Source organism: Callorhinus ursinus, unplaced genomic scaffold, assembly GCF_003265705.2.
Source record: "Callorhinus ursinus isolate GAN/ISIS: 27379988/994484 unplaced genomic scaffold, GSC_fseal_2.0 scaffold38, whole genome shotgun sequence".
Classification (NCBI taxonomy): Eukaryota; Metazoa; Chordata; class Mammalia; order Carnivora; family Otariidae; genus Callorhinus; species Callorhinus ursinus.
The window spans coordinates 3,729,995-3,757,822 of NW_027397100.1; the positions used below are offsets into that span (position 1 = coordinate 3,729,995).

At 44.6% G+C, this 27,828-nt stretch overlaps 1 protein-coding gene across 1 annotated transcript in view; it reads left to right on the forward strand.

Annotated features, from left to right (window-relative positions):
- The first annotated feature begins 197 nt into the window (after positions 1-197).
- Positions 198-27,828, forward strand: part of PTPRT (protein tyrosine phosphatase receptor type T) — a 1,128,529-nt gene continuing 1,100,898 nt past the window's right edge. The window contains exon 1 of the mRNA XM_073880268.1: positions 198-285. Coding sequence (XP_073736369.1) covers positions 198-285 — 88 coding nt within the window. The remainder of the gene's footprint in view (positions 286-27,828) is intronic.

The window sequence follows — 27,828 nt, forward strand, 5'->3', positions numbered from 1 at the left end:
CCCGCCCCCGCCCAGCCGCCCGCCTCAGTTCGCGCCGCGCCTCGGCTCCGAGCGCAGCGGCGCCGGCTCCGGGAGCGCCGCGGAGCCCCTGCGTGCGGCCGCGCCGGCGATGCGGGGCCACCCCGCGCCCACCCCAGTCCCGGCCCCGGCCCCGGCCCCCTCGGGAAGGGGCTGAGCCGCCCGCCGCCGCCGCCCGGATGGCGAGCCTCGCCGCGCTCGCCCTCAGCCTGCTCCTGCGGCTGCAGCTGCCGCCGCTGCCCGGCGCCTGGGCACAGAGCGCCGCAGGTGAGTGCGCCCGCCGGGCCCCGCTCCCTCCCCGGCGCGCCCGGCGCCGCCGCGGGGGCCCTCGGGGAAGAAAGTTGTGCGGGCTCGCGGGGGGCGCGTCCCGAAGGCCGAAGCCGGGTCCCCGCCGCCGGCGCGGACAGCCGCGCCCGGGCCCGCGCGTCCCCCCCCCCCCGCCCCGGGCAGCCCCGGTTTGGCGAAGTTCCCCGCCCGACTTTCCTGGCGGCCCCCGGGCTGGAGTAACTTTCGCGGTTGTTGCGAATGTCTCCACTTGCTGCCTCCCACTTGTCGGAATCTGTCACTTGAGTGTTTGGGGCGGCGAGACGAGAAACGGCATCGACGCCCGGGGTGGAGCGTTCGCTTTCCGCAGCTTCTGGGGCAGCGCGCGCTTTTCGGGAGGAGACCTGGTCGCCAGCAGGCCGAGGCTGCCGGGGCGGTGGCTTTTCTTTTCTCCAGGGAGAGACGGCAAGCTCCAGACTTTGCTCTGAATACGCCGCGCCCCTCAGCTAGTCCTCGAGCAGTCCGCTGAAGGCACCGTGGGGGTGTTGATGTTAACGACCGAGACAGCACTACCTCCTTCCCAGCCCGTGGTTTTTAGCCGGAGTGTATGGGCGCCCCAGTAAAGGCCCTTCAAGCTGAGCGGCTTCGACCATCGAGCCTGTTTGTTTCTGAAAAGTTTTTTTTTGGGGGGGAAGGGGGGACACTCATGTTCGGTTTGGCCATAGGAAGGAGGTGAGCAGAGGTAGTTCTCAGTGTTGGGGGCTGGTGTGCTCCTAATGGTAGGTTGGGACGCACAGAAGACCACCACCATCCTGGGTCTTGCACTTCACCAGACCCCACTGCAGGCAGCTTCCAGCCCCGAGCCCCCAAAGAGTGGGCGGTAGGTGGAGGGAGAGAAGGGCAGGAGTGGCGCAGGTATGCTTCCAAGTTCAACATCACCTTGAAGTTTCTTACCACCGATTGGCTTTGGTGTGACCACACGGAGAGGAGATTGTTGGGATCACAGGGACACGCCGAGAGGAACCAGTGAGATTTAGGAAAAGATCAGTTTCGGATTGCTAAGTAACAGCGGTGCCCGTGTATTATCACGAAGAAGCAAAGAAAGAAAGAGAAGGGAAAGAAGCAAGCTGCGGTGGAGTGTAACCTCTTTAAACAGACTGCTTTTGAGGTTAGGAGCCGCTGGAGTGACGTTCCAGTGGAAACGCACTGGCGTGTCTCTCTTGCGCCATACCAAAATGGGAACCGAGTATGGGACTTTGGAAAGGGACAGCCTGTTTCTGTGGCTGGGAAGTTAGATGACTAGGGCACTTCTTTTGCGGTGTTCGTGAAGCTGAAAGGTTGGATTAGCAAGTGAGAGAAGAAGGACAGGCACAACGCCCTCCTAAAGATGGTGTACAATTCTTGCTCTCGTTTGGGGTCTGTATTAGGTGTGCTAAAGAGGGGAGAGGAGGACGCTGGGGGCAGTCCTGGGGACAAGGGCGTGATTTGTGACTTAAGTTTTTACTTTCCTCCAAGGCCTGGCCGGCCTGCCACACATTAACAGTACTCACGTTTCCGCGGCGAAAAAAACCCACCCAAAACCAACCCCCCCCCCCACCCCGGATTAAAAATATTCTACCGCCGTTCTTGGGCAGCATGCGGTAAAACCCTGCCGGATTGGGGAAGCTGTCCAATGCAGAAAGCACGCGGGGTGCGATGCTCCCGCCAGGTGGCGCTCGCCCACAACTGTTAAAATGCAAATCTAGTTGCTTTCATCTCAGGAATAGAACTTCTTTTCAAATTTTAAATGAGTCATGTGTTTATTCAGCAGCCTTTTGTTAAAACATTTAGAGAAGTGTGAGGAGCAGGCACCTTTTCTTTGTTTGCTCTTTGGGAACACACGGGAAAGAAAAGCAATCCAGGAGTACGGTTTGGGAAGAAATCTACTCTTAAGGTTCCATATGTTTCTTTTGGTTCTACCTGAGCAGAGTGGCTTCTGCAAACCTACTACAGCATATATTTAGCAAGTGACTGTGTTTGTTCCGGGGGCTCTTTAAACATGTGAGACTAGCTTGTGTGCAAGAGAGCCTCGTTAATTTGTAAAAATGGTGATTTTCTGTATATATCTATTATCTAAGATGCTAACATCTTAGACCATTTAGATTTTTTTTTTTTTTTTGCGGAATTCTTCACAAACATCTACATTTGTAGATGCAGGGATTCTGCAAGTGTTGATTTTTTAAAGTGGACTTACCCTCTTACTTTATTTCTAAATGCTGAAATTGTTGGAATCCAAATCCAGTACAAATATGACAATGTCTTGATTTCCTTTAAAGTATCTTATTTAAAACTTTTGGCAAGTTTGGGTAAATAATACGTTTCAAAACTCGGTGGTGTGCTCTCCATATTCTTTTAATCTGAAAATTCCCAGTCTTAAAAGCACTTTAAATTTGTAAGCTTTCATCTAGTGCACAGTTAGGGTGATGTGTTTTGCTGTAACATGTTGGTCACTGTGTCCAAAAGTCAGTGTCAAGAGCTTGTCATCAGAAGGCAGTTTCCTTCTTCCTACTCTAAGATGTGTTTTATGAGCCAGGGTGATGCTTGTAAAGAATGATAGTAAGAAAGCATTTGAAATCAGCTTGTTGAGAGTGTGGCAAAACATCATTTGGGATAGGGCAAGAGAGAAACAAACAAACAGATAAGGGGATAGTCCATTTTCTAGGGGATTTCAGCATCTGTACATTGAGAGCAGAAATGGATCATAGAGGGGACCGACTTGAGATTGCAGTTGTTAGCGATGTAGTCATTTAACTCGATACTCGTTGCCGGTTATCTCTGGGGAGCTGTTAGCAGTACAGTCAAATTTTATTTTCTCTCCTGGATTGTTTGATTTCTTTCCTAATAAAATAATTAATGTGCAAAGCTGGCTTGGATTCTGTTTCCGCAACAATCACAAACACATCACAGTGAAAGCAGACCACTTTCTTGGGTAAAAACCTGCTACCTTTCTGCTCTATCCCATTTCTTCTTGCTGGTCCCTAGCGCAGCGCTTGCAGGCTGGGGCTGCCATCTGTGACAACCTCCGAGGGAGCAGTGTAACTGTCACCTTTCAGAGCCACGATCACAGGACGGTACAGCATCGTTCCTTTAAGCACGGGATACTCCCGTGACTCTCTTGACAGCATGTTGCTTTGGAAACAAGAGCAATGGCATGTAGGCGGTGGGTCCTTCATAAATATTTATTGATGATGATGAAGAGATGGTAGAGTCTGTGGCAACTCTGATGGGGGCCTGGGGAGTTTAACTTGGGAGGCAGCCTGACTTAGGGAAACGAGTAAGAGCTTTGGAGTCTGAAGTCCTCCCTTTGAATGCCACTCTGCCTCTTTCCAGCCATGCCAGCTTGGGAATGTCATTTACCTTCTCTGATCCCCAGGTTCTCATCTGTAAAGTGAGGATAATTGTAGCTGCCTCATTGGATTTTGTGAAGACTAAAGATGATGTATGCAGAGTGAGTGAGTAGTTGGCCCGTGCACAGTAGTGCTTTATCCTAAAGGGGAGCCTGGTCTGTTACTTGTCTTGGCATTGGTGTGAGGACACAGGTCAAGGGGGCATTGATGTTAAGCTCAGTTAAGAGTGGAAAATTAGATGGCTGGGTTTTGGTGATGATTTTTAATTTTTCTTGGGGGCGGGGGGGGGACTGGATTCCCTGCAACTGATTTTATTTTATTTAATTTTCGGGGGTGGGGGGAGAGGGAGAGAGAATCTCAAGGAGGCTCCACGCCCAGTGTGGGGCATGACTCGGGTCTTGATCTCACAGCCCTGAGATCATGACCTGAGTTGAAATCAAGAGTCGGATACTTAACCGACTGAGCCACCCAGGTGCCCCTGCAACTTTTAGAGAGATTTAGTACAAAACAGCTGACTCTGGTATATTTGGGCATTCAAAAGTTCAGATAGGGAATGTTTAGTTTTAAGCACATTTTACCTTCTAAATGAGAACTGATAAAAACCCAGATGGTTACACATTGTAACAGGAAAGTGTTTGGGAGTATCTTCTCTCCCTTCCTACCCCCTCCCTCATCCACTCTTCCTTGCCTCAGGGCTCTGTCCCCTGCTCCATGTGCATCTCTTACCTAACCTAGAAATCCAGTACCTGGCGCTCTGGGGGCAGTGGGAGGATGGGAGATGCTTTGTGCACTTGATAAGCAAGCAAAGAATAAGTAAACATAGAGAGGGCTGTGGCATTCCAATAACAACAACAAAAAAAGCTTTGAGATTATTGAAAACAAACCATGTCCAACAAGTGTAATAACATTTGCAAGCACATTACAGAATTGGGGCTAGGAGGCAATACCATGTAGATATTAGCAAACACAGTGTCTCATGAAATCTTATAAAATGGATTCAGATTGGTTGGCAGAGGAAGACAACCGTGGCTTTTTTTTTTTTAATGGATTAATAACAATCAGATGCAGTGGTGATTGATGGTGTCCATTTGGGCCAGGGTGGCAAGTTGGGGTCATGGGATTTAGCATTTGATGTGGTCTTGCTGGACACTCTTTTTGCCTGAGAGATGGGGAAATGAAGATGATAATGCCATTTATTTATTATTGGGAGGAGTTGTAGCTTCTAAAGATGATACAGAGGGACTCAGGGAGTATTCTAGGCATAGATCCTAAGGGACCTTCTAGAAGTCAACTGTGAAAAATGGGAACTTGGGGAAAATGGGAAAATGTGTCAAAAAGGCAGAGTGGGGAAAAGATGAGAGGAGCCATTCAAGAATGATGATCATTTGGTCGGTTTTATCCCAAAATGTCAGCGTTATTTCCCTTGGCCTACCACAGTTATCTGCACAGGCAAGAGCTCCTCAGAAGCCTTACTAGATCCACCGCCTGACTGGCAGGTAACTAGTAAACTGAAGGTAACTAATAAATTGAAGTCCACAGTGTTACAGACTTATTAATTTTTTTTCACACTGGAGTCAGGCTGCTGAAGAATGTCACACACACACACACACACACAGCCACTGGTGTGTGAGTGCAACAGATCTGAAATCTTTTCAATTTTTTGAATATTCAGCTTAAATTTTTTATTTGATGCTGGAGGGAATAAAAAAATGGTGATGTCAGTTTGGCAGTTTCTTTAGAAAGTTAAACATGCACATACCGTAGGATCCAGCAACTCCACTTCTAGGAATACACCCAACAGAAATGAAAACATACATCCACACAAAGATACATACGTGAATGTTCATAGCAGCGTAATTCATAGAAGCCCCCAAACTGGGAATAAGCCAAGTAAGTGTCCATCGACTGGGAATCCATCTAATGGAATGCTACTAGCAATGAAAAGGAATGAACTCTTGATAGATGTTACAACATTGATGAACCTCAAAAAACATGCTAGGCAAAAGAAGCCAGATACAAAAGGCTGTGTATTACATGAACTGTTCAGAAAAGGCAAATCTGCAGAGACAGTGGATCAATGGCTGCCTGGGGCTGGTGGTGGGAGCGGGGATTCATAGCATCTGGGCACAAGAGAATATTTTGGAGTGCTGGAAAGATTGGAAAGGTGATGGTTGTGTAACTCTACAAATCCTGGCTCCCTGGCTAGGAAGTTGATAAGTTGTTACTTCGCTTTTCTAAACCTTTATTTCTGCATTTGTAAAGTGCCTCCCTTGGTGCTGCAAGAGCCACAGATAACTTCTGTCCGTTGTCAAGCTAGGTGCCTGGCACAAAACAGCCGTTGCTCTTCCTTATCCCTTGCCAGTCTCCAAAATAGGCTTTTGCATGAGTTATTTGCAAGGCATTATTATTTTTTTTTCTTCTTCTTCTTCTCTTTTTTTCTTTTAGACTCTTTAGACTGAATTAAAATCAATGAGCTAACATGTCTTACCTTTCATCAGTTTGGTAAAAACGAAAAAGTTTTAGACTATCAAGTTTTGACAAGGATCTGAGCAATTAGGTGGCTTTGTTCATTGTTGAGTAGTGAATAAGGAAACAGCTTTTTTTGAGTGCTAATTTTATTAAAATTGCAGACGTGGATCGCTTGTATGTGAAGTATTTTGGTAGGGTATGGATTGGTGGGGGTGCGGGGGAGGGGAGAGAATGACCATTCATTCATTTTTCTTTCTCATTAAGCCAAGGATGTAGAAATTTAACAGAAGAGTCGATGCTCTCCTGTACCAGGAGCAGATGCAACATGTTTTTGGCCCTTTAGTTTCCAAACAGGGTGAACAGCTGTCAGAAGTGAGGAAATAGCTCCGTATCTGCGTTTTTTTTTTTTTTTCCCCTGCTTTTATAGGGGGCTTCCATCCACACCCCAGGAGAACACACTGGCACTCCATATGCTGCTCTTAAAAAGATGTTTACTAACTTCAGACTTTTTTCAGCCTCATGAAGCTAGGCCTCTTCCCGGGCAGGAAGCCATGCTGTCACCCCCATTCCCAGCTCCCACTTCCCAGAACCCTTGTGAGCTTGTTTCCTCTCAGGTCACCTTGATTTTGCTTTACTCCTCTTTCTTATCCCTGTGGTTTTGAAACTGATCACGAGTTCACAAAGCCAGTTCTCTTGGTCCTCCCAAAACTCATGGTGGGGGTTTACATATTCATCCTTTCCGAGTCATCCGTTTGTCTCTTTGGAACCAAGCATGAATTAATAGATTCGTGTCAGCGAGGAGAACTTCTTAAAGATAGCTTAATGTTTGATCATCAGGAATGAGTGGCCTTGGATGGTCTGGACTTGCTCTCATTGACTATAATTGTGACTTTTGTTTTTGGTGCTCACAGGGTCACAGGTTGGTCAAAGGAACCCCGTCGAACCAGATCCTTCTTCAGTACTTTTGGACATCTTTGAGAGCGTCCTTATTTTTCTGTGACAACAAGGATCTCCAGGCTCACCTCTAGTTTTTCTGTCCCAAACATGCAGTTATTTTTTTTTTAATTTTTAATTTTTTGGTATGACTATAGTCTTTGTATTCTTCCATTTCTTTCTTTCTTTTTTCTTTCTTTCTCTTCCTTCCTTTCCTTTCCTTTCATGTCCAGTTAGCCAACATATAGTAGTCAGTTATTTTTTATTTTAAGGAACTGTGGTTCTTTTTGTAGAGACATCAGAATCTGAGTTTTATTGGAGCATTGGAAGAGAACCGAGTAAAACAGGGGCAGGAGGTAATGTTAAGGATAGAAAGATACTTTAAACAGCGTGCATTTATGACTGCTTATCTCTTTGATTTTTTAAGGTTGATTTAAGCATGAGAACTTATGGATCTAATTAAAAATAATTTTATCACTGTCACACTGTGTGCTTAGAGTATAGCCTAGAAGTTGATGCCACTGCTTTTTTTTTTCTTAAGCATCTTGGAATTGGCCCCTAAGTGCCTGGGTCCAGATGAACTCACCTGTCAGTGTTTCTTGGGTACAAAAGACACAAATCCCAGTGTAACTCTAAGTGAACTGTGTTAGTTATCTACTGCTGCGTAACAAGTTATATCCTTATATCCCTCACCATTTCTGTGAGTCAGGAATCTGGGAGTAGCACAGCTGGGTTCTCTGGCTTTGGATCTGTCCACAGGCTGCAAAACAGGGTGTTGGCGGGGGCTTCTGTCAACTCGGCTGCGAGGGAGAAGGCTGTGCTTCCAGTCTCACTCACATGGTTGTGGTTGGAGTGAGGGGCTCAATTCCTTGGGAACTCTTGGCTTCCTTGCCATAGGAGTCCCCCTATCCTAGCATGGTAGCTGGTTCCAGCAGAGTGAGCAATTGAGAAGGCAGGAGAGTGCGTGAGGAAGACAGAAGTCAGTCTTTTTTGTAACCTAATTTTGGAAGTGACACCTATCACTTTTGCCAGCCTCTGTGTGTCCAAGGTAATTCCCTAGGTCTAGCTTCCTGGCAAGGGGAGGGAGTCAAATATAGGCTTGAAGGAAGTGGGGGTCATCAGGAGCTGTTTCAGGAGCTGCCTACTACATGAACCTCAAAAAATAGATAAATGTAGGAAACCTTGTACCTTGGAGAAAAATACAAATATAACTTTTAAAGTGTGTTCAAGTCTTTTAATTCTTTTTATTATTTTAGGAATCAGTGTCGGTTCAGTGTCAAGCTTTTGTTTCTTTAAAGGCCTTTGAGTAGAGAGATTTATTGTCTCTGAATTGACTTGGTCCAAATCTTAAAAAAAAAAAAGTTAATAGGGTCAGAAGGTAAAAATGAATTAACATGAAGACCCATCAGAAAACTTTTCAAACTTTAAAAGTTGAAGGACTATCATGTTTTTATAAGACTATAAAACTCTGACACTAGTATCTAGGTTCTGCAAGAACCAATTTATAGAAAACACCAACCGATTAGGTCTATAATTAAGCTGAAAGTTAATATTTTTATTACATTTAGATATCCCAGTTTTAAAAGTTGGTACTTATTTTAGACCTTTTTGACCCATTTCCAGAGGGTTTTTTATTGTCACATAAAACAAACATTGAGAATTTACTAAGTTACAGTGATTTAAAGGTTCAATGTAAATATGCTGATAATTTTATGGATCAAAACATGTCCTCCTGTACTCTTAAGTTTTGACTGCTGTTGTAATAGTACGGTCATTAGAGAAGAAATTCAGTCACAGTATTTCTTTCAGGGTAGCAGTAGTTTGGAACCCTGAGATCTCCCAGTGAAGGATGATTTTGTCAGAAATCAAGATGGGCTGACCAGACATTGGACTTCCGGGAATTTCCCTGATGTCACAGATGGCCTGTTGGCTTGGCAGGTGGGAGGGGTGGGAGGGGTGTTGCCAAGGCCCCCATTGTGGTGGCTGAGGCAGCATCTGCAGTTAGGCAGGAGGGTCGCTGGTTTACGATGCCCCAGTTCCCCCTGGGGAAGGAGGAAGCTAAGACACCTTGAGTTTGCCCTTCATCCCCCTGGGGAAAATGTTTGTCTCTCTAACACTTTCAGGGGCTTGGATTTCTGAGTATTAACTGTCATTTATTAACTGTCATCTTCAGTCCTGCTGAGTCAGGCTGTGCAGAGTTGGGTGCCAGGCACCCTCCTCTCCCTGGTGTGAGGGAGGTGGGGGCATAATTTCTGTAGGGGGTCTAGGTCGGGGCTCCTGCACAGCTGTACCTGCGGGCCAGGGTCCCAGCCTTTGTGTCACTCGCTCTGCTAGTGTTGATTTCAGTCATTTCCATGTCCACCCCTCTTCTAGTTTCAGATCCAGACCACCTGCTGTCTTCACTGCTAATTTTCTTTTATTCAGTGATTCTTTCCTTTGCTGGCTGTAGTCCATATACCGTCTCTTCACCTGTTGCATTATATATATATATATATATATATATATATATATATATATATATATATAAAATATTTTTTTTTAAAGATTTATTTATTCAACAGAGAGACAGCAAGAGAGGGAACACAAGCAGGGGGAGAAGCAGGCTCGCAGGGAACCCGACGCGGGGCTCGATCCCAGGCCCTGGAGATCATGACCTGAGCCGAAGGCAGATACTTAATGAGTGAGCCACCCAGGCGCCCCTTATATATATATTTAAAGATTTTATTTGAGAGAGAGAGAGCAAGCGAGCATGAGTTGGGGGGAGGGGCAGAGGGAGAAGCAAACTCTCCTCTCAGCAGAACACCGAGACCATGCCCTGAGGGGAAGGCAGATGCTTCACCTACTGAGTCACCCAGGCGCCCCTCTTTTTTACCTTTTGTTATCAGAAACGTGTGTGTTGGGGTGGAGGGCGTGGTTTTCAGCTCAGAAACTTCAGAAACCAAGATTTAAGCCAAGATTCTAACTTGTCTCAAACCAGGGATGGGGCAGGGCAGGAGGACTGATCAGTTCTATTCAGAAGCTGGGAGCACTGCCAGCCTGTTTCCTTTATCCTGTCTGGCTTGGAATGGTTATCTTCCTCTAAACAGCATTGTCTGGAACGAAGCAGAGGCCAGCTCTCTAATACTTGGGTTGTATTGTCTTGAGACCATTTAAATTAGTTTTACAGAGGAACTGTGCAGCCTCCTGAAAAAGGAAACTTAACAGTTTTCAGATTCTGTGATGCTCAGCTCAAACATGCAAGCCCCTTAGCCGCACCCAGGCACCATCCCACCATTGCTTCAAACACAGGTTCAAAAAACTTTTTTTGTCAAACAAAACTTTGACATTTCTGATCTCTGCCTATCAATGCAAATTTCCCATTTAAATTCAGTCTTTTTCCTTTTTTTTTTTTTAAGATTTATTTATTTATTTGAGAGAGCGAGAATGAGAGAGAGAGTACATGAGACGGGGGAGGGTCAGAGGGAGAAGCAAGCTCCTCGCTGAGCAGGGAGCCCGATGCGGGACTCGATCCCGGGACTCCGGGATCATGACCTGAGCCGAAGGCAGTCGCTTAACCAACTGAGCCACCCAGGCACCCTAAATTCAGTCTTTTAAATTTTCCGCATAGCGGATATGTGTTCCAAGTAGAACATTATTTCTGGGACTTGACCCTCTGAACATCATTTTTGGTGGAGGAGTACAATTAACCTGAACAAATCCCAGAGTTCCAAGATGGGACTCTTGTACACATATTTTAAAACAGAATTTTAGTGTAACTTAGGACTACTCCCCTCATTGGTCACTTTTTTAGTAAAGGCTGATGAAGTCAGCTTTCCTACCTTTCTTATCTTTTTCTCTTCCCACATATAACACATTTAGCATGTGTTTAAATTCACTTGTGTGCAAAAGCATATTGTTATTGCTTTTACCTGGAAATTGGCTTAGCAAGTACTGAAGCATTTCTCAGTTCCATTCTCATTTCCTCTCACCTCCTAAACCTCCGTACTATCATTTGTCCCTTGAAAGTTGCTGCCCACCTGTTCTACCTGGAGCTCTAGGGGTCTTTGGTATCTACCCGATGCCATGTTACGTTTTCACATGTCTAATAGGGGGGCTGCTCTTTGTGATCCATAGGTTTTGGCTCCAACTTCCACTGTTTTCTGCTTTTGGGGGGTTTTAACTCCCTTTGGAGATCCTTGGTACTAGCCACTGTTCTGGGTCATATAGAAGATTCCAGGAGTTATGCCTTGAGCCATCTTTTATTATATGTCATGTCCAAATGGTTGGAGGCAGAAGAACAGTGGGTGAATGTATGCCACTTGACTGAGCCCTTTCATAAAAATTTTTATGTTTCAGGCATGTTTTTACTTATTTTTTCCTACTTTGACATTTCTGATCTCTGACTAAATCTGGCCATCATGGCGAGCTCTTCATGCCTGTCCCACTTCTGACACCAGTGGCATAGTTTGAAATGGATTATGGATTATCTGGCAGAGACCTGGTTTGTGCTCCCAAACTTCCATAATTATACTCCCAATTTATTTAGCCAGAAACACAGGATATCGTGGGAGTTGACTACACAGAGGGGAGGTAGATGTAGTATATCTTGGTCTGACCTTTTCTGGCCTCTTTGTTCCCTAATGGGGTGCATAGTTGCTAGTGACATCAGGTAGAATCCTGCTTATACACAGAAACAGCCCCATTTTGCTGTGCCATTACCCTTTTATATCAGCATCTTGGAAGATCTTATACTAAAAATATGCATATCTATTAAGGCATATTGCAAATATTATTAGGCTCTTCTAGTTCATGAAGCAAATTCAGCATCTGGAAGGCTACATCCTCTTCTGTTGGAAGAAAAAAGAACTGCTTTTCTAAATGTAACAATCAACTATTATATTAATAATCGAACTATGCATGTTAATTTTAGTATACAATGCAGAATGGAAGGCTACACTCTGTAGAAGAGGTATGGGGAGAAATGCAGCTGAAGTGTAGATGAAGGGCATTTTGACATTATCTGTAATATTCTATTTCCTTTGGAAAGGGGAGCACACTTTAAGAAAATTTGTTAAAATTAGTTGATAATTCTTGATAGAGAAGAACACAGGTGTTAATTATACTTCTCTTTGTAATATTTGTGCATTTAAATTATTTCCTTCAAAAGTGATCCCCTTGGAGTTTAAGATTTGTCAATGAAGTGCAGATGATAAGGATTTTAAACATATGTGTTGCTTCCTTCAATCATTTTTTTCAAAACAAATTTGGTATTGTTTTCTATATGGGATGTTTTCTTTTGAAGTCTGTAATTAGAATTCCTGTGGGGAATTCTAAGACCCCTGCATCTGGTTAGAAGGAGAGAAGTAAAGAATTGTGTTGCAGATAGAGGGAAACATTGGGGCCCTGAGGGAGGGGGCCTTATTAGGTATCAGTGCCTTTCCCCTTGCAACACCCCCTTCTCTCTCCTGATACCTACATGGAGAAATAACAGAGATTCTGCCATGGGATAGCTTCTGTCCCTGGGTTTGTTTGGGGCCCAGAAAGGCACATTTGAGATAGAGGAATCATGTTGCTCAGTCTTTTCAGTGTTAGCAGGTGCTGTGAATCTGGGCACAGTTTTACTATCTGTGAAAGGACCTGATGATGTTTGTGTTTGTTTGTTTCTTGCTCTCGCTCTCTTTCTTTCTTTCTCTCTCTCTCTTTCTTTCGATTTTATTTATTTATTTGTCAGAGAGAGAGAGAGCACAAGCCGGGGGAGCGGCAGGCAGATGGAAAAGCAAGCTCCCGGCTGAGCAAGGACCCTGATGTGGGACTCTGTCCCAAGACCCTGGTATCATGACCTGAGCCGAAGGCAGACGCTTAACCGTCTGAGCCACCCAGGCACCCTGATGTCTGTGTTTTTTAAGGGCTCGAGTTCTAGTGTCTGATTTTAGCATTTTTATTTTTTTCCCTGATAATCAAGTCATTTGAGATCTTTGATAGAGGTTATGTATTATAAAAATCTACCCCTTCCTGATTAATCAGTTTTATTACTTAATGCTATCCATAGTTTGTTTTCAAAAGGAATATATGTTTGGAATCCCCACATCTAGGAGATGAAACAAACAGAATCTTTTGCCAGGATTATTCATTTCAAACAGCAGCTCCATTAGAACAGTCTGAATTAGAATAAGACAGAAGGAATTTTCACTCCCCTGGGATGAAGATTTCTAAACCCCAAAGAGTATACGGAGAAGAGCATTTGGCACATGTTGGAATGGAAAGCAGAAAATATGAGGAGATGACAAGTAATTTGGTGAGATGATGGATGATAGGGGAATAATAATAGGGAAACAGATTCTAAAGTTATGAAAATCATAGGTGCACTGGGGTATGTCTGTAGAGCAGGGAGGATTCAAACTGAACACCAGGGGAATCAGTGCAGGAGAGGAAATGTCTACCAAATAGCAAACACGAATGCTGTTGTATGCTTTAAATACTTAAAACCAGCCAGACATTTTTCAAAGGCTTTACTTGTTGTCATTTACAGAAAGTTCCTAACAGTCCTATGATATAGGTTCAGTTATCATCACAAGTGAGGAACAAAGTGGTTAAGGAGCAAGGTCAAGGTCATACAGCTAGCGGTAGAGCCAGGACTTGAACCCAAGTAATTTGAGGCTGGAATCTGTGTTTTTAGCCATGATGTTCTGCTCTCTCTCTGGTTTACTTTGTGCCAGGTGCTGTGCTAAATTCACCCATAGGGGGAACATTTAGGTCTTCTTTGAACTTCCGGTGGAAAGCCTTTCAAAATTTCCAATGAGAATTCCTTTCAGGAGTTCTGAGGCTTTGTTAAATTCTCATGGTGATCCCATTAGGCAGGCGTGGCAATCCCATATATCAGAGAAGGGAATTGGTTTTGTGGAGGTGTGAGGGCTTGGCTACAGTCATGCTTGTGGTCATCTCATTTCAGAGTCCAGGATCTTAACCACCACGTGATGTTGAATGTGAGAAGATTTTTACGGCAGGAAGAGGTTTGGAAGAGAGGGGCTATCTTCCTATGAAAGAAGCTCCATCTCCTTCCCAAATTAGTCTGTCTAAATCATCCCAGTCTCGAAAGGAGGTAATTCATAGGGGAGGACCCTCACTTGTCCTGGAACAAAAGTTGGGGCCTTAGAAGTGGTGGCTGCTGATTTGACAGTGGGGACTTTAGTAGCTGAAGGTGCCATAAGCCCTAGGAACTCAGATGGGATGAAGGGTTCATCTCAGACTATGGGCTTTGGACCTCTGGGTCTCCAGCCAACAAAGCATTTTAGGAAAACACTTTTTGGCTGGATATAGTTTATTGAGTTCATTTAGTCTACAGGGTAGCCACCCTGTAGATTTAAGGGAGATGATCATTATTCCAATCTCACATGTGAGAGACTGAAGCTTAAGCCATCAGGTGGAACTGCCTTTGAATCTGTAGGATGTATCAGGTGTTAAATATCACAGATTTTGCTGCAAAAATCTCTGATTCTGAAATATAAGGGCCTGTGTAGTTTTCCAAAAGCACCATGTACCTCCCCAATGACTTTTTCATTGTGTGCCCCACAATAAATAATGTGTAAATACCATCTCAATTTCTGCTCTTGTGACTGCAGTTTTCAAGCTTGGTCCTGGAAATGACCTTTTGGTAGTTCTTGGTTGGTTATCTTTCTCATGGAATCAGGTCTGGTGTAGGTGGACCCACCTACTTTGTCATGACGGAAACCATAGCAGTTAAAAGTGCAGGCTCTGATCTCAGACTGGTGGTGGGTTCAAGTCAATGCTGTGCTACCTCCAAGCCATATGACTTTGAACAAGTTATTTGAGCCCTCTGAGCCTCCATTTTATCATCTGTGAAATGAGGCTAGTAACAGTCACTTGCCTGTAGCATGGTTCTGAGAAATCAGTGAGGTGATGTACATAAAAAGCTTAGCATGGGGCCAGGCTCATGGAAAGTGCTCAATAAATGCTAGCCATTTTTGGTGGTGGTGCTGTTGCTGGAGCAATATTGTTGGAGCTCTTTGGAGTACAAGGGTACATGGCTTCGGTCACCAGTTGTCCTGGTTTACTCAGGGTGGAGGTATTTCTCAGCATATGGGACCTACAGTGCTAGAAGTAGGAGTGTACCAGGCAAATCAGGATGAATTGCTTACTCTAATGTCTACCCAAGGCTCTGTTCAGAGTGATCTCATTGCCTTTGCTGTGCAGATTCCTGCAAGTTGCATATACAACTCACATTTTGTAGCAAAGAAGATGATCTGATGTTTGACCTGCATTTTATAGATGTTGGTGTAAGAAGAAAGAGAAAAGTTTTTGTCAGTTTCTGAAACTGTCATCTCTAGAGGAGCTGTCTGTGGTCTGGTGGTATATCCCTCTGGATCCTGACAGAAAACAGAATTCAATTCCAATGTGTCAGGAGACTTTAATGAAGGAACTATTTATGGGGTAGGTTGGGGTTAAGGGACCCCACAAGGGATGCTAAGACATCTAGAGTCTCAGAACCGCGGGAGGCCATTAGTACCCTTTAATTTGGAAAGGAGTAAGGGGATGGAGTTGCATTAATGGAGTCCTTCTTTGTACCAGTCTGAGTTCCAGGAGCCTGCATGACCTTGACTCCTTTGCCCTCTGGTTTTTGATTGAGTTTAGCAGATGGGGAGCACTGGGAGGAGCTTGTAGGGCAGAGAGAGAAGGGTTGGGGTATTTAACATCCTCCTTTTCTACCTCACCACTTTCCTATATGGCTGTATTCCTCAATGGTGATAGTTCTCCAGGTGTGGTCCCTGGACCAGAGGCATCACCTGGGAGCTTTTTATAAATGCAAAATCTTGAGACCTACTGCAGACTCACTGAATCATAAACTCTGGGGGTGGGGCGTAGCCATCTGTGGTCTAACAGGCCTGTCAGGTGATTCTGATGCATGTGAACTACTGATCTAGAGAGCAAAGATGCACCATGAATCTCTTGTGGGACTTTTGGCCTGTTAAGTCCTCTCTGGTTGGAGGTCACTTTCCATACAAGCCAAATGGGAAGGAGCTTGGCTCTCTCCATTCATAGTACTTGATTTTTTTAAAGGTTTTTCTTGTTTATTTAGGTGTTTATCGTCTGACCTTTTTCTACTAGAATTTAAGCTTCATGAGGGTAGGGAGTTTGTTTTGTTCACTGCTGATCTCCCTTGCTCAGCATAATACCTATACATAGTTGGTGCTCACTTAATGTTGGTGAATGAATGGATATTAAGTGATTCCTAAGATCACTTCCAGCATTTTAACTCTTGATTTGAAGATTCTGTATTTTCTATTATATAATAATGGCTGGTTTATCTTAAATCTGTCGATCTGAAATCGAACCAGTTACCTCTATTTTTTGTAAAGGAAAATAATAATTGATTTATTAAGGAAAGAATAACTTAAAGCACCCTCTGTGTCAGGGACCATGGCACATGCAATATGTCACACGTTATTCCTTTTACTTTTTTTAAAAAAAGATTTTATTTATTTATTTAGAGAGAGGGAGCGGGGGGAGGGGCAGAGGGAGAAGGAGAGAGAGAAAATCTCAAGCAGACTCCACACTGAGTGTAGAGCCTGATGCAGGGCTTGATGTGGGGCTCAGTCTCACAACCCTATAACCACAACTTGAGCAGAAATCAAAAGTCAGATGCCCAACTGACTGAGCCACCCAGGCGCCCCTCCTTTTACTGTTTGTAAAGTTTCTGTGAACTTGGATCACTACAAAGAAATGCAGCGTGAGTGAGGTTATGTGACATTGTCAAAGTTGTACAGCTATTTACTGCCCATGCCTGGGTTTTCACCAAGTTGTGTTCACTTCTAGGCTAATACTGTTTCAATTTCAAAGCTGAACCTGCAAGATTCAGAAGAATCTATTGAATTGCGAAGATTGATTACATCAAAAAAAAAATAGTGTGTGTTGAAAGATATTTTTCCTTGGGTCACTCAACATGTCAGAAAGGGAATAGGCATGGAAGTTGGAGAGACCTGAATCGAAATCCTGGCTCTTGCCTCTTACTGGCTGTATGTCCTTTGGCAAATTATTGTACCCTCCTGAGCCTAGCTTCCCCATATGTCAATGGAAAATAATTCTACCAGCGTGACGGGGCTTGTGATCATTTTGACATGATGCATATAAACTACCTGGCAAGTGATAATGGCAATGGTGGTTTCTGAGAATTTTTTGATGGTTGTTAATTTATATACGAATCATGATAAGTCTCAGTTTTGATTGGTGGATTTTAGATTTACTGCTCTTCATTTGGAAAAACTGATAATGTGACTTGAATTCCCAATAATCTCTGGATATGTTTTCATTCCCATCTGGACTAGCTATAGGGTCAGATGGCCTGGGAATCCTTGTTTTCCTGTTATTAGCTGTATGTCCTCAGGCAAATTAGCTCTCCGAACCTTAGATTTCTTTATCAGAAACAGGGGGATGATTTTGCCTATCTCATTAGACTGCTGGGAGCATCATGTGAAAGAACATATGTACAGTGTGAATCAATAGAGTGACCATTATTATCATTGTTAAGTGGGGATTTCTTCTGCCTTTCCAATATATCCACGGTTTCATTGCTGTTGAATATTACACATGCAGGGACACGTCTGTGCATGTATGTAGGCACCAAGTGAGGTCTTACGTAGACACAGTGAATGGTAAGCATATTACCAGACATTGTGTAAAAACTTCTTTCTTCTCCTGAATCCGACTGTTTAGAAGGTGCACCTTCTAGTGTGTTGTGAAGATCCCAGAAAGAAGACAAAGAGCCTCTGGGCCACCAAATCAATGTTAAAGCCACACAGAGCTCTTGTCCTTACTCCAAGGGAGAACCCCCAGACTCTCCTCCAGAGGCCGTAGATCTTGTTTTACACACAGTTCTAACGGGTTCATATTTGATTTCCAAGCCCAGAGGGTTTAGAAGGAAGGAGACTGGCCAGTCCAGGGAGGCATGCTTGCAGTGGTGGTAAATAAAAGGGGTGATGGCCTGATTGCTGGAGAAGAGGGAGGAGAACTATCAGAAGCAGCACTGAGGTCTTACTAAACTCAGGAGCTGGAACTGCTGGGTGCATGGGCAGGGATTCAACACTCCCCTGAAGGCCTCCACGGCCCCACCTGATTGCTTTGCTGAAGGTGTAGTGGTAGTTGTGACAATTATGACATCAGGAGAAAAAACAGATGTGGGTTCCGAATACAATAACTAATCTTTCTAAGGGATAACCTTGCATTATAAGAAAAGGCTAATTTGTTTTCTTTAATACCAATGATTCTATTTTTATAATGCTTTATACAGTGTGTTCAGGTATGTCACTTCATTTCCATCTGTGCTCTTAATAAATGTTACCACTTTTTTGCACATCGGAGGCTGACTCTTACAGCCCCACAGGTACGGAGGGCTGGGACAAGGCACCAAATCTGCTTTTTAGATTTTGAACCTGGGGTGCGTACCATGGCCCCATTGTATCAGGTAAATGGGAAGGGAAATTTGTGGGATGTTTTTAAAGCCTTGGCAGACAAACTCTTCAGGTGTCCGCTATGGTATTTAGCATGATGTCTTCAATTGAATGAACCCTGGATGAACGTACTTGGAATGGTAAGTTGAATTAAAGAGCAAACCTTAGGTAACCGGAAAGCTCTGTTATCATAATGGCAAGTTTTCTTAGGAGCAGCTTGGATGAAGGCTTAGTGGAAGGGGAGGAGCAAGAAGGAGGAAATGTACAAAGAGGAGTACATTTAAAGGAAAGGGAGAGGGAAGAGGGCCTGGAATCGCATTCAGATGACAGTTGAGAGACAGGGCAATGATGTTTCCTTGGAGAAGCGTGCTTCTTCTCTCCTTTCTCTGACTCCTTTGATTTTGCTTGACCTGACTCTTCTCGGGCAGCAAGTTTACAGCCTAAGGCTCTTTGTTAAAAATAACTTATTTGCCAAGAGAAATTCATCCTAGCATGGGAAAAATTGCTGTGGAATAGAGATTTTGATAACAAATAATGCAACAATAGCCACCGAAGGATATCCCACCTCTGGCTTCCTTGTGATGCCAGTTGTATCCAGATGGTCTGCGGGGTGGGGGGGGGCATGGCTCAGAGTCATCTGACTGCATTCCTGGTATGAGACAGGCCAGGCCAAGTGCTATTTTCCCTTCCTCCTAGACCCGGGGAGATGGTCATGCCAGGGTTTGATTTTCCTCTTTGTCACTTGCATCAAAGAGGAAGATTTGGCAAACGATGTCCCTTTGTTGGAGGAAAGGGATCGAGATTGGTTTAGTGTAGCGGCTCTTTGAAAGAAATCAATGTCTAATCTAGTCTTTCAAATTTGTGAAAGCTTCGCATAATGCAGCTGGAGGTATGCAGAAAGCTGACAGCATGTGAATTCTGGATTAGGATGAAGTTCAAATTGAAGTGGACCCTGTTAGTTAACCGTGGCTACATAAAAAATTACCACAAAGTTAGCGGCTTAAGAGAACACTTACTCAAACACTTAAACCACTGAAAATGTTTATTATTTCATGGTTTTTGTGGGCCAGGAGTCTGGGCACAGCTGAGCTATATCCTGTGGGTCAGGGTCTCTCACGAGACTGCAGTCCACCTGGCTTCCATGGTTTTGGTCTCATCTGAAGGCTTGACTGGGGAAGGATCTCTTTCTAAGCTCACATAGTTGTTGGGAGCATTCAGTTTCTTGGAGGCTGTCAGACTGAGGGCCTTAGTTCCTTGTGGGCTGGTGGCTAGAGGCCACTGTCAGTTCCTTGCTACATGGGCCTCTCCACCACAGTGTCTTGCTTCATCTCTCCAGCAAGGGAGAGAGTTTGCTAGTAAGACAGAAGCCACAAGTTTATGTAGCTTCATCACAGAAATGACATCCTGTCATCTTTACTATATTCTGCTGGTTAGAAGCTAGGTACCAGTCCAGCTCACACTCACAGGGAGGGATTGATTACATAAGGGCATGAATACCAGGAGGTGAGGATCACTGGCCACCATCTTTGAGTCTGTCTGCCACAGACCCACACCTCAAAACCTCATTTTTGTGTATTCTGCCATAAAAGGTTTTGCTTCTGTGGTGTGGGAGAGATTGAAATTTAACTAAGAGACTGAAAGAAGTAAATGGAAAATTCTGATTGGATTTGATCTGGTTACTTACTTACCTTGACTAACTTATCCATTGTCTTGTGGAGGGCTTGAAATACGTGAATTCCTTTCACCCTCAATAACCCTGAGAAGTAGGCAGACGAGGAATGAGGATTGAGAAGCAAACTGGAGTCTTGTTCATGCTCATAAGGGTTGAGAGCTCTTGGATTTTTAGGAGGGCATAGGGCATCAAGAGGGAAGGCTTGGTTAAGGTTGACCAGCATGGGGGCACTTCTTCTCTGCAGGGGCAGGGTTAGCTGTGGCTGGGCTGCTGGGCTACACTGAATGTCAAGACACCAAGTACAGTCTGTGAGCCTGTATGAAGGTCAGGCGAGGCTCCAGAGGGGATATTGGAAGTCAGGATTTGGGAAGAGCAGTCAGAGAAAAACAACAAAGCCTAAAAGGGTCAAGTCCCTTGACAGGCTTTCCTTTCATATAAGTTAGAACTGAGGGGGGAAAGCTGCACTTTTTGTCATGATTTGTCATGCCCCCAGTGTTAAATTTGGACTTTATGAAACCGGTTGAAGCCATTGTACTCTGATGTCTGCCAACCACGAGGCCAGTTTTTCTCTCCTACCACCTTTGCACAGCTGTGATTGATTTTTTTTTCCAGTTTTCTCTTACATTATAAAAATGAGTGGAAAATGGAAATGGGAAAATGTTGGTACTTATGGTAATATATTTGAGGCAGAGATGGTGCCTGTTAGATGTACAGACAGTGTTGACTATTTAGCTTCAATTTGTTACTGGTCAGATGATTGCAGTTGTGAAAGGAAATAAAAGGAAAGAACATGGATGAACTGCTGGAAATGCATCCTCCAACATCGCGTTTCCGAGGCCATGTTTAGCGATGGAGGAAAATGGGGAAATCTTTATTATTATGGACTGAGAATCCACATGAAAGGAAAAAGAAAAACCTTTGGTGAATTCAAACAGAGAGAAATCAACAGATCTGTAGAGCTTTGGCGAGGAAGATGGTTTGCTCCAGACTCCTTAATCAAGAGGACAGTGTTCAGCTCCCTACTGACAATTTTTCAGGGAAGTTGATGACACCATCAGAATCGCCACACAATTGCCAAAGTAATTTTTTAAAAACATAAATGAGACCAGGTCCCTCCTCTCTTTCAGATTGCTTCACTTGCCCTTAGAATAAATAAAACACACAACCCCAACTATTGTTTCTTGCCTGTAAAATCTAGAGTCTGGATGAGGGGTCAGCAGACTTCATTCCCTGGGCCAGATTTGGCCTGCCACCTGTGTCTGTGAACTCAGAATGGTTTTTCCATCTTTAAATGGTTGATAACAAGATTGCATGAAATTCAAAATGAGAAGATTGCAAGAAATTCAAATTTTTAATACCCATAAAAGAAGTGATTTTGGAACATAGTCTTGCCGATTTGTTTGCAGATTATCTCTGGCTGCTTTCACACCACGGGGGTGGAGTTCAGTAGTTGCAACATAAACTGTATACCCTGCAAAGGCTAATAAAGTACTGACTGTCTGGTCCTTTATGGAAAAGGTTTGTGGACTCCTGCACTAGCCACATTTTCCCTTCTTGAAGAGTCAACACGTGTGCCCACCTCAGGGCCTTTGCTCTTGCTGTGCTCTGTACTTGGGATGCTTCTTTACAACCTCTGCTCGAATATCACTCCTTCATTTTCTGTCCATATTAGCTCCGGTATGTTTATAATGTTAATAGCATCAACTACCCAAGGTATTTCTTTCTTTCTTTGCTTATTACTTTGTTTCTCCCATTTGAATGTAAGCTCTTGGAGGGAGCAGTTCTGGCTTACCACCTCGAAAGTGCCTGGCACATACTGGGTGCTCTATAAATGTTTGTTGACAGGCTGCATGAATGAAAGGAAATTGATGCTGAATCTCTAGCTCAATCCTCTGCTACATACATCCTTCTCAACAGCAAACTCATTTTCTCCTTCATACAAATTGTCATTTTCAGTAAGCTGAGATAATTAGAATGTAAGATAAGCTATCACAAAATTAAATTTGTTGTTTGTAATTTAACTTATTTTTTAACATTTTAAATAAACCTGAATAGTCAAAAGTACATTGTATGACATTCAAGGAATAAGGAAATGAAACATTTATACCATAATTAAGATTTCATAATTTTTTAAAACTCTCTCCCCACAGACACCCTCCTCTATTCCACCTTTTTTTTTTTTTTTGAGAGAGGGAGAGAGAGCATGCATGAGGGGCAGAGGGAGAGGGAGAGAAAGAATCTTAAGCAGGTTCCATGCCCAGCGTGGAGCCCAACATGGGGCTTGATCCCATAACTCTGAGATCATGACCTGAGCTGAAATCAAGAGTCAGCTGCTTAACTGCCTGAGCCACCCAGGCTCCCCTCCTCTATTGCACCCCAATAATATGTAAAGATCTGTATATTCCACATTTCAAAGTTTCCATTTGCAATTAATTTTTAGGAACACATTTTGTAAAAGAGAAGCAAAGGAACGGATGTGTTTATCCCTGCTTTTCCCCCTGTCCTTTTTACACATCCTCAAGGGCACATAGGTGAGACAGATGTGCTGTGGGCGGACGTCTGTAGATGGCTTTTCCCTAGAGGAAACCAGTCCAGCACTGGAGCCACAGAACCGTGCGCATACCGTGTAAGAACGGACTCCTGCCTTACATATACAGCCTGTTCTTCACCTCACCATGCACAGCATGGACCACGCCAACACTTAGATGCACTCAAGGGCAAATGTGATTTACGTTGTGGCACAGAATGTCAAGAAGTGAGTAGTGTTGACCACAGATGTGTATTTTGGAGACTCAAAGGCTCCTGTTTCATGGCAAATCTTAGTAGACATGGTTGCAGTTCCTGGCAGGGCATCCTCATTGCTGTCAAAGATCGGTCTCTGTTCTTTCCCTTTCCAGTTCTTCTGGTCCACCAGGGTTTGCCGAGTTCCTCTCTGGGTCGGGCACTGGAGCTACCCCAGCAGGAGAGATAGGAAGGATCACTCCTGTCCTCAAGATGCTCACTGTCTGATTTGGGGAAACAGATGGGCTGTCGTGTTGGCCGTCACCACACCGAGATGGTAGACATAAGCCCCTGTTGCAAGGGGCAGCCTGGGGGACAGCTCACTTGGCTGGAGCCAGGGATGGTTGCTGGCAGGCAGTGATGCTTGGCGATGGGGTGGTGAGCCTGGGGAGGGCATGGGAGAGCTGCCTTGGCTGAGCAAATGCTCAGCAGGTCATTGTGAAAAGCTGAGCCCTGTGGTGTGATTGGAGCTACGAAAGGCCAAACTGATGGGTGGAGGGGAGGGGAGAGGGAAGAGGCAGCCCCAGACCCTATCGGAAGGCTTGACTCTTTGCTGCCTCCAGAGGCAAGGACCGTGGAGACCTCTGTCAGCAGGGAGGCGGTGTTATATTTGCCAGGGATCACTGATCATTGTGGGCATTAGCAGTTGTGTGCTTCAGCGACTCAGAGTAGGACAGCACAGGACAGCTTTTGCTTTGGCAGAAAGCTATTACAGTTCTTGCTTTTTGTGCGATTGCTAACTGAACAAGGAGCCAGATACTGACTGCCTTTGCCATTACATTCCTGACTCTGGGAAGTTCCTCGGTCTAGATCTGCTTCAGTTTCGTCATCTGTTAAAAGGGCATAACCTACCTCATAGGGTTGTTCTGAGAATTAAATACGGTCATATGTATATCAAGCATGTAGTAAGCACATTCATTGCCACTGATTACTCTTGATTATTTAATTTATGGCTCTCTCAATCCAACAAGTGATATGCTGTGAAAAGTCTTAATTCTGGCCATCAAGTGTCAGGTGTGGAATAAACTTGAGTAAGAGGTTAGCAGTTTTAGTCTGTGTTTGGTTTCTTTTGTTTTATCGAACATCCCCTCCAAAATTTGCACCGTGCTTGTTTAATTACATCTCCCTGCTTCCTGCCTTCCAGTTTCAAATGCAGGAATCACCGTATTAGCATGGTAATGTCGCAATAATAATCTACCGAGTCTATGTAAATAAGGAACATCTGTGCAATATTTATGACCCATAAAACGCAGTTATACTCTAAATGTTGTTCTAATCCCAAGTAGGTCATTGTGCTGGAACCATGATCAGAGGACCCTCCTGGGGCCCTCTGCTCTGTTCACCGAGGTCTGTGCCAGCCAGCCCAGATGGGAACGGGCAGTGCCACATGGCAGTTGGCGAAAACTAGGCTCCTGAGGGTTTTTTTGCCCATCAGAGCAAAAAACAAGTTGTTTTTTTACATGAAAAATGGGGTAAAGTTGCTTTTATCAGGAACAACCAGCTTTCAGTTGTGTGCAGAGGTTCAGATACTTTCTCCACTACAAAGGGGACATTTTAAATCCTGGCTTGGTTTTCTGACATGGGGTGCATTTGTCTTGTATTTGTTGCCATTTTTGCTTGGGTGTCTGGGAAACTCAGTCACATCTGCAGCCCGACCTTAATAATTCTGTAAGATGTCACAGTGGATGATTTCTGTAACACCTGTCTTTCCCTTTGGTCTTGATTTTCCATTTGTTCTAGTTTCCTTATATCCTCATTGGATTGTATGTGTTTTTATAAGCTAACTTTTAAATTCTTTAATGGCTATGTCACGGTAATGGTAACATTAAGCTCTTTTCTGGCCATTTGTTATGTTCTTAAGGTCTGCGAACTCATTTACATGATTGGCTTAGAAAAACACAAGCAGAAAGATAGATCTACCCTGTGCCCAAGACGAGTTCAGTTTTTTGTGTATAGTATACACAGGGCTTGGCAAGCCTTTTCTACAGAGGGTCAATATGTAAATGAATGGGCATGGCTGTTCCAATAAAACTTTATTTACAAAATAGGCAGCTGGCCTGCAAGCCATGATTTTCTGATCCGTGCATTAGTATAATACACAAAGAGAAAATTTACTAGTCACCTTGAGGAATTGTCATCACAAGATGATGCTCCCATGAAACCAACATTGAGGCCAGGAAGTAGAACAGGACCAGGCTCTTAAAGTCCCCTCATATCTCTTCCCATGTATTACCTCTCGTTCTACTCCAGAAGTAAGTAATTCTTCTAAACATAATAAATAAGTTCTGTGTTTCATTAAATCCTGCATATGAAAACACTATAGATTTTTAAAAAAATTATTCTTGAGAGGCAGACTTGATACATGGATAAGCCTGGGCTGATCCTCAGCGTTCTTCTTGACTGGCTTTATCATCATGATCCAATTATTGATAAGCCTTTTGAGTTTCAGTCCTCTGATCTGTGAAATGGGGATGTTGATGCTTGTTTCAGGAGGTATTTAAGTAATCAATCAGATGCCATCCTCGAGGTCCTTAATTGCAGTCATGGTATACAGAAACCACCTGATTTTATTTTTTCACCAGCTAAATTGCCTTATCTATGTTGGCGAGCCCTTCATTAGGTACAGCAAGGTGCCACTCTTTGGGGCTGTTTCTAACTCTCAAAAGAGAGTAATTATTAATTAATCAGACTTATCTGTGTGTCAGTAACCAAGCCCGGTCAGCCTCAAGTGCGGTCAACTTCTTTCAAATTTATTCTGGCTGTTGGATGCCTCCATGAGCCCTCTGTTGGCATTGAGTTTTCCCAGAACACCAAACAAATAGCCCTTGTGGGGGTTTCCTGGCATGGAGACCTCCCTGCTCGTTGGTATTCCGGTGGCTTCTTGCTCACACATGAGCACTTGTCTCCCAGGCCTGAGGCCGGCTCACTGTGTAGGCTGGTGGGTTGCACGGGGCAGACCTGCTTCCTGCGGGGGCCCTTGCAAGATTGGTCTTTCTGGGGGGAGGGGCGGGCAGGGCGGGTTGGCGCCCTCGGGTCAGCGAGGTGCCAGTGTCTGTGTGAGCAGCCCAGCACTGTACACATGAAGGGTTACTAATGACTCCATTTTCACTGATTTGCTTTGGAAAGAGGCAGCTGGGAGGTGGTGGGTGCCATGAAAGGCAGCAAACGGAGTGAAACATACCTTGGGGATGTGAATTGCTGTCCTCGCTCTCAAAGCACCTCTACTTCCTCCCTCCAGAAAGGCATATTTAGAGAGCTCATTATCGACGTCGGAGAGCACATTTTATGGAAGGAGTGCTCTGCAGCCTGAGAGCAATGCCGGAAAACTGGAAGTGCCCTCTGAAGGGGCCTGAGTGCCCTGTGAGGAAGCCAGCTTTCCCCTTTATGTGTGAAGGGGGTAACGGGAAGAAGAAACAGAGAGGAAACTGAGTGCGAGGTGCTTTTACAAACATTGGATAAAATCCCCAGGCCAACTCTGAGAGGCAGATATTATTCCCCCATCCCCTATTTTATAGGTAAAAAACTGAGGCTCAGAGGAGTTGGGTGGATTAGTGGCAGGAGATGGAGCTGTATTAGTGATAAAGGTCACAGCAGGTGCCAGTGTGGGTCCTGCCCACATCCTTTGGGCCCTGCCACCATGGTGTGCCCCAGCCAAAGCCAGAGGTTCATGCCCCCAGCCCCACCCCACAAGCAGCCCTCCCCCAGAGCCCAGGGACCCACACGAGCTGAAGTATCACCCTCAGGATGGAGAACTCATACTCATGTGTCCTACCCTGGATCCCAGAGCGCCCCCATGGGATTAGGTAGCAGTTGCCCTCTGTGGTCACTTGCTTGACGACACACCATGTATTGGTTTCTTTCCTTCTCCTGAACCAGTGTTTCCTAGGATCACTTTCCAAATAAACGATTTGTTCTCTAATCCTGGCTCTAGAACTGCCTCTAGGGGAACCCATGGCTAAGTCCAATGCTAATAATAATAACAGTAACAACATGATAATGATCGCTGATATTTACTGAGCAGTTCCTATGTCCCAGGTGCTGTGCTAAGCTGTTTAGATGGATTTTGTCACTAACCACTCACTAACCTGTGAGGTGGATAGTATTCCTGTTTCACATGTGAGGTAACGGAGGTTCAAAGACGTTGATTGGGTTGTCTAAGGTCACACAGCTAAAGAGTCACTTTTTTTTATTTTTAAAGATTTCATTTATTTGAGAGTTAGAGTGAGAGAGAGAGATTGAGAGAACAAGTGGGGGAAGGGCAGAGGGAGAAGCAGACTCCCTGCTGAGCAGGAAGCCTGATGTGGGACTCCATCCCAGGACCCTGGGATCATGACCTGAGCTGAAGGCAGACAGCTTAACAGACTGAGCCACCCTGGCGCCCCAAGAGTCACATATTTAACAGAGCCAGGATTCCTCTTTTTGTTTTTTTTTTTAAGATTTATTTGAGAGTGAGCACAAACTTGGGGGGCAGAGAGAGAGGGAGAAGTAGGCTCCCCCCTGAGCAGGGATCCCAATGTGGGGCTCAATCCCAGGACCCTGGGATCATGACCTGAGCTGAAGGCAGACACTTAACTGATTGAGCCCGCCAGGTGCCCCAGGATTCCTCTTCTAGGTTTTCTGACTCTGTGTCCCATGCTGTCCCCAACTAGCTGCCTGTTTTTACACAAGTTGTCCTTGGTGACACTTGAACTGTCACGGGCTGGAATTGTTTCAGGAGATGCTTACACCCCTGGGCGCACCCTGCTGCTGTGACTGCCTGGGCCCTGTATTGGGGTCCAGCTTTAATGGGAGCGTGGATAGGATGGGGGAGACAAAATTTTACCATATAATTCATCTGGCTTTGAACTGGACTAAAAGCCGGTTG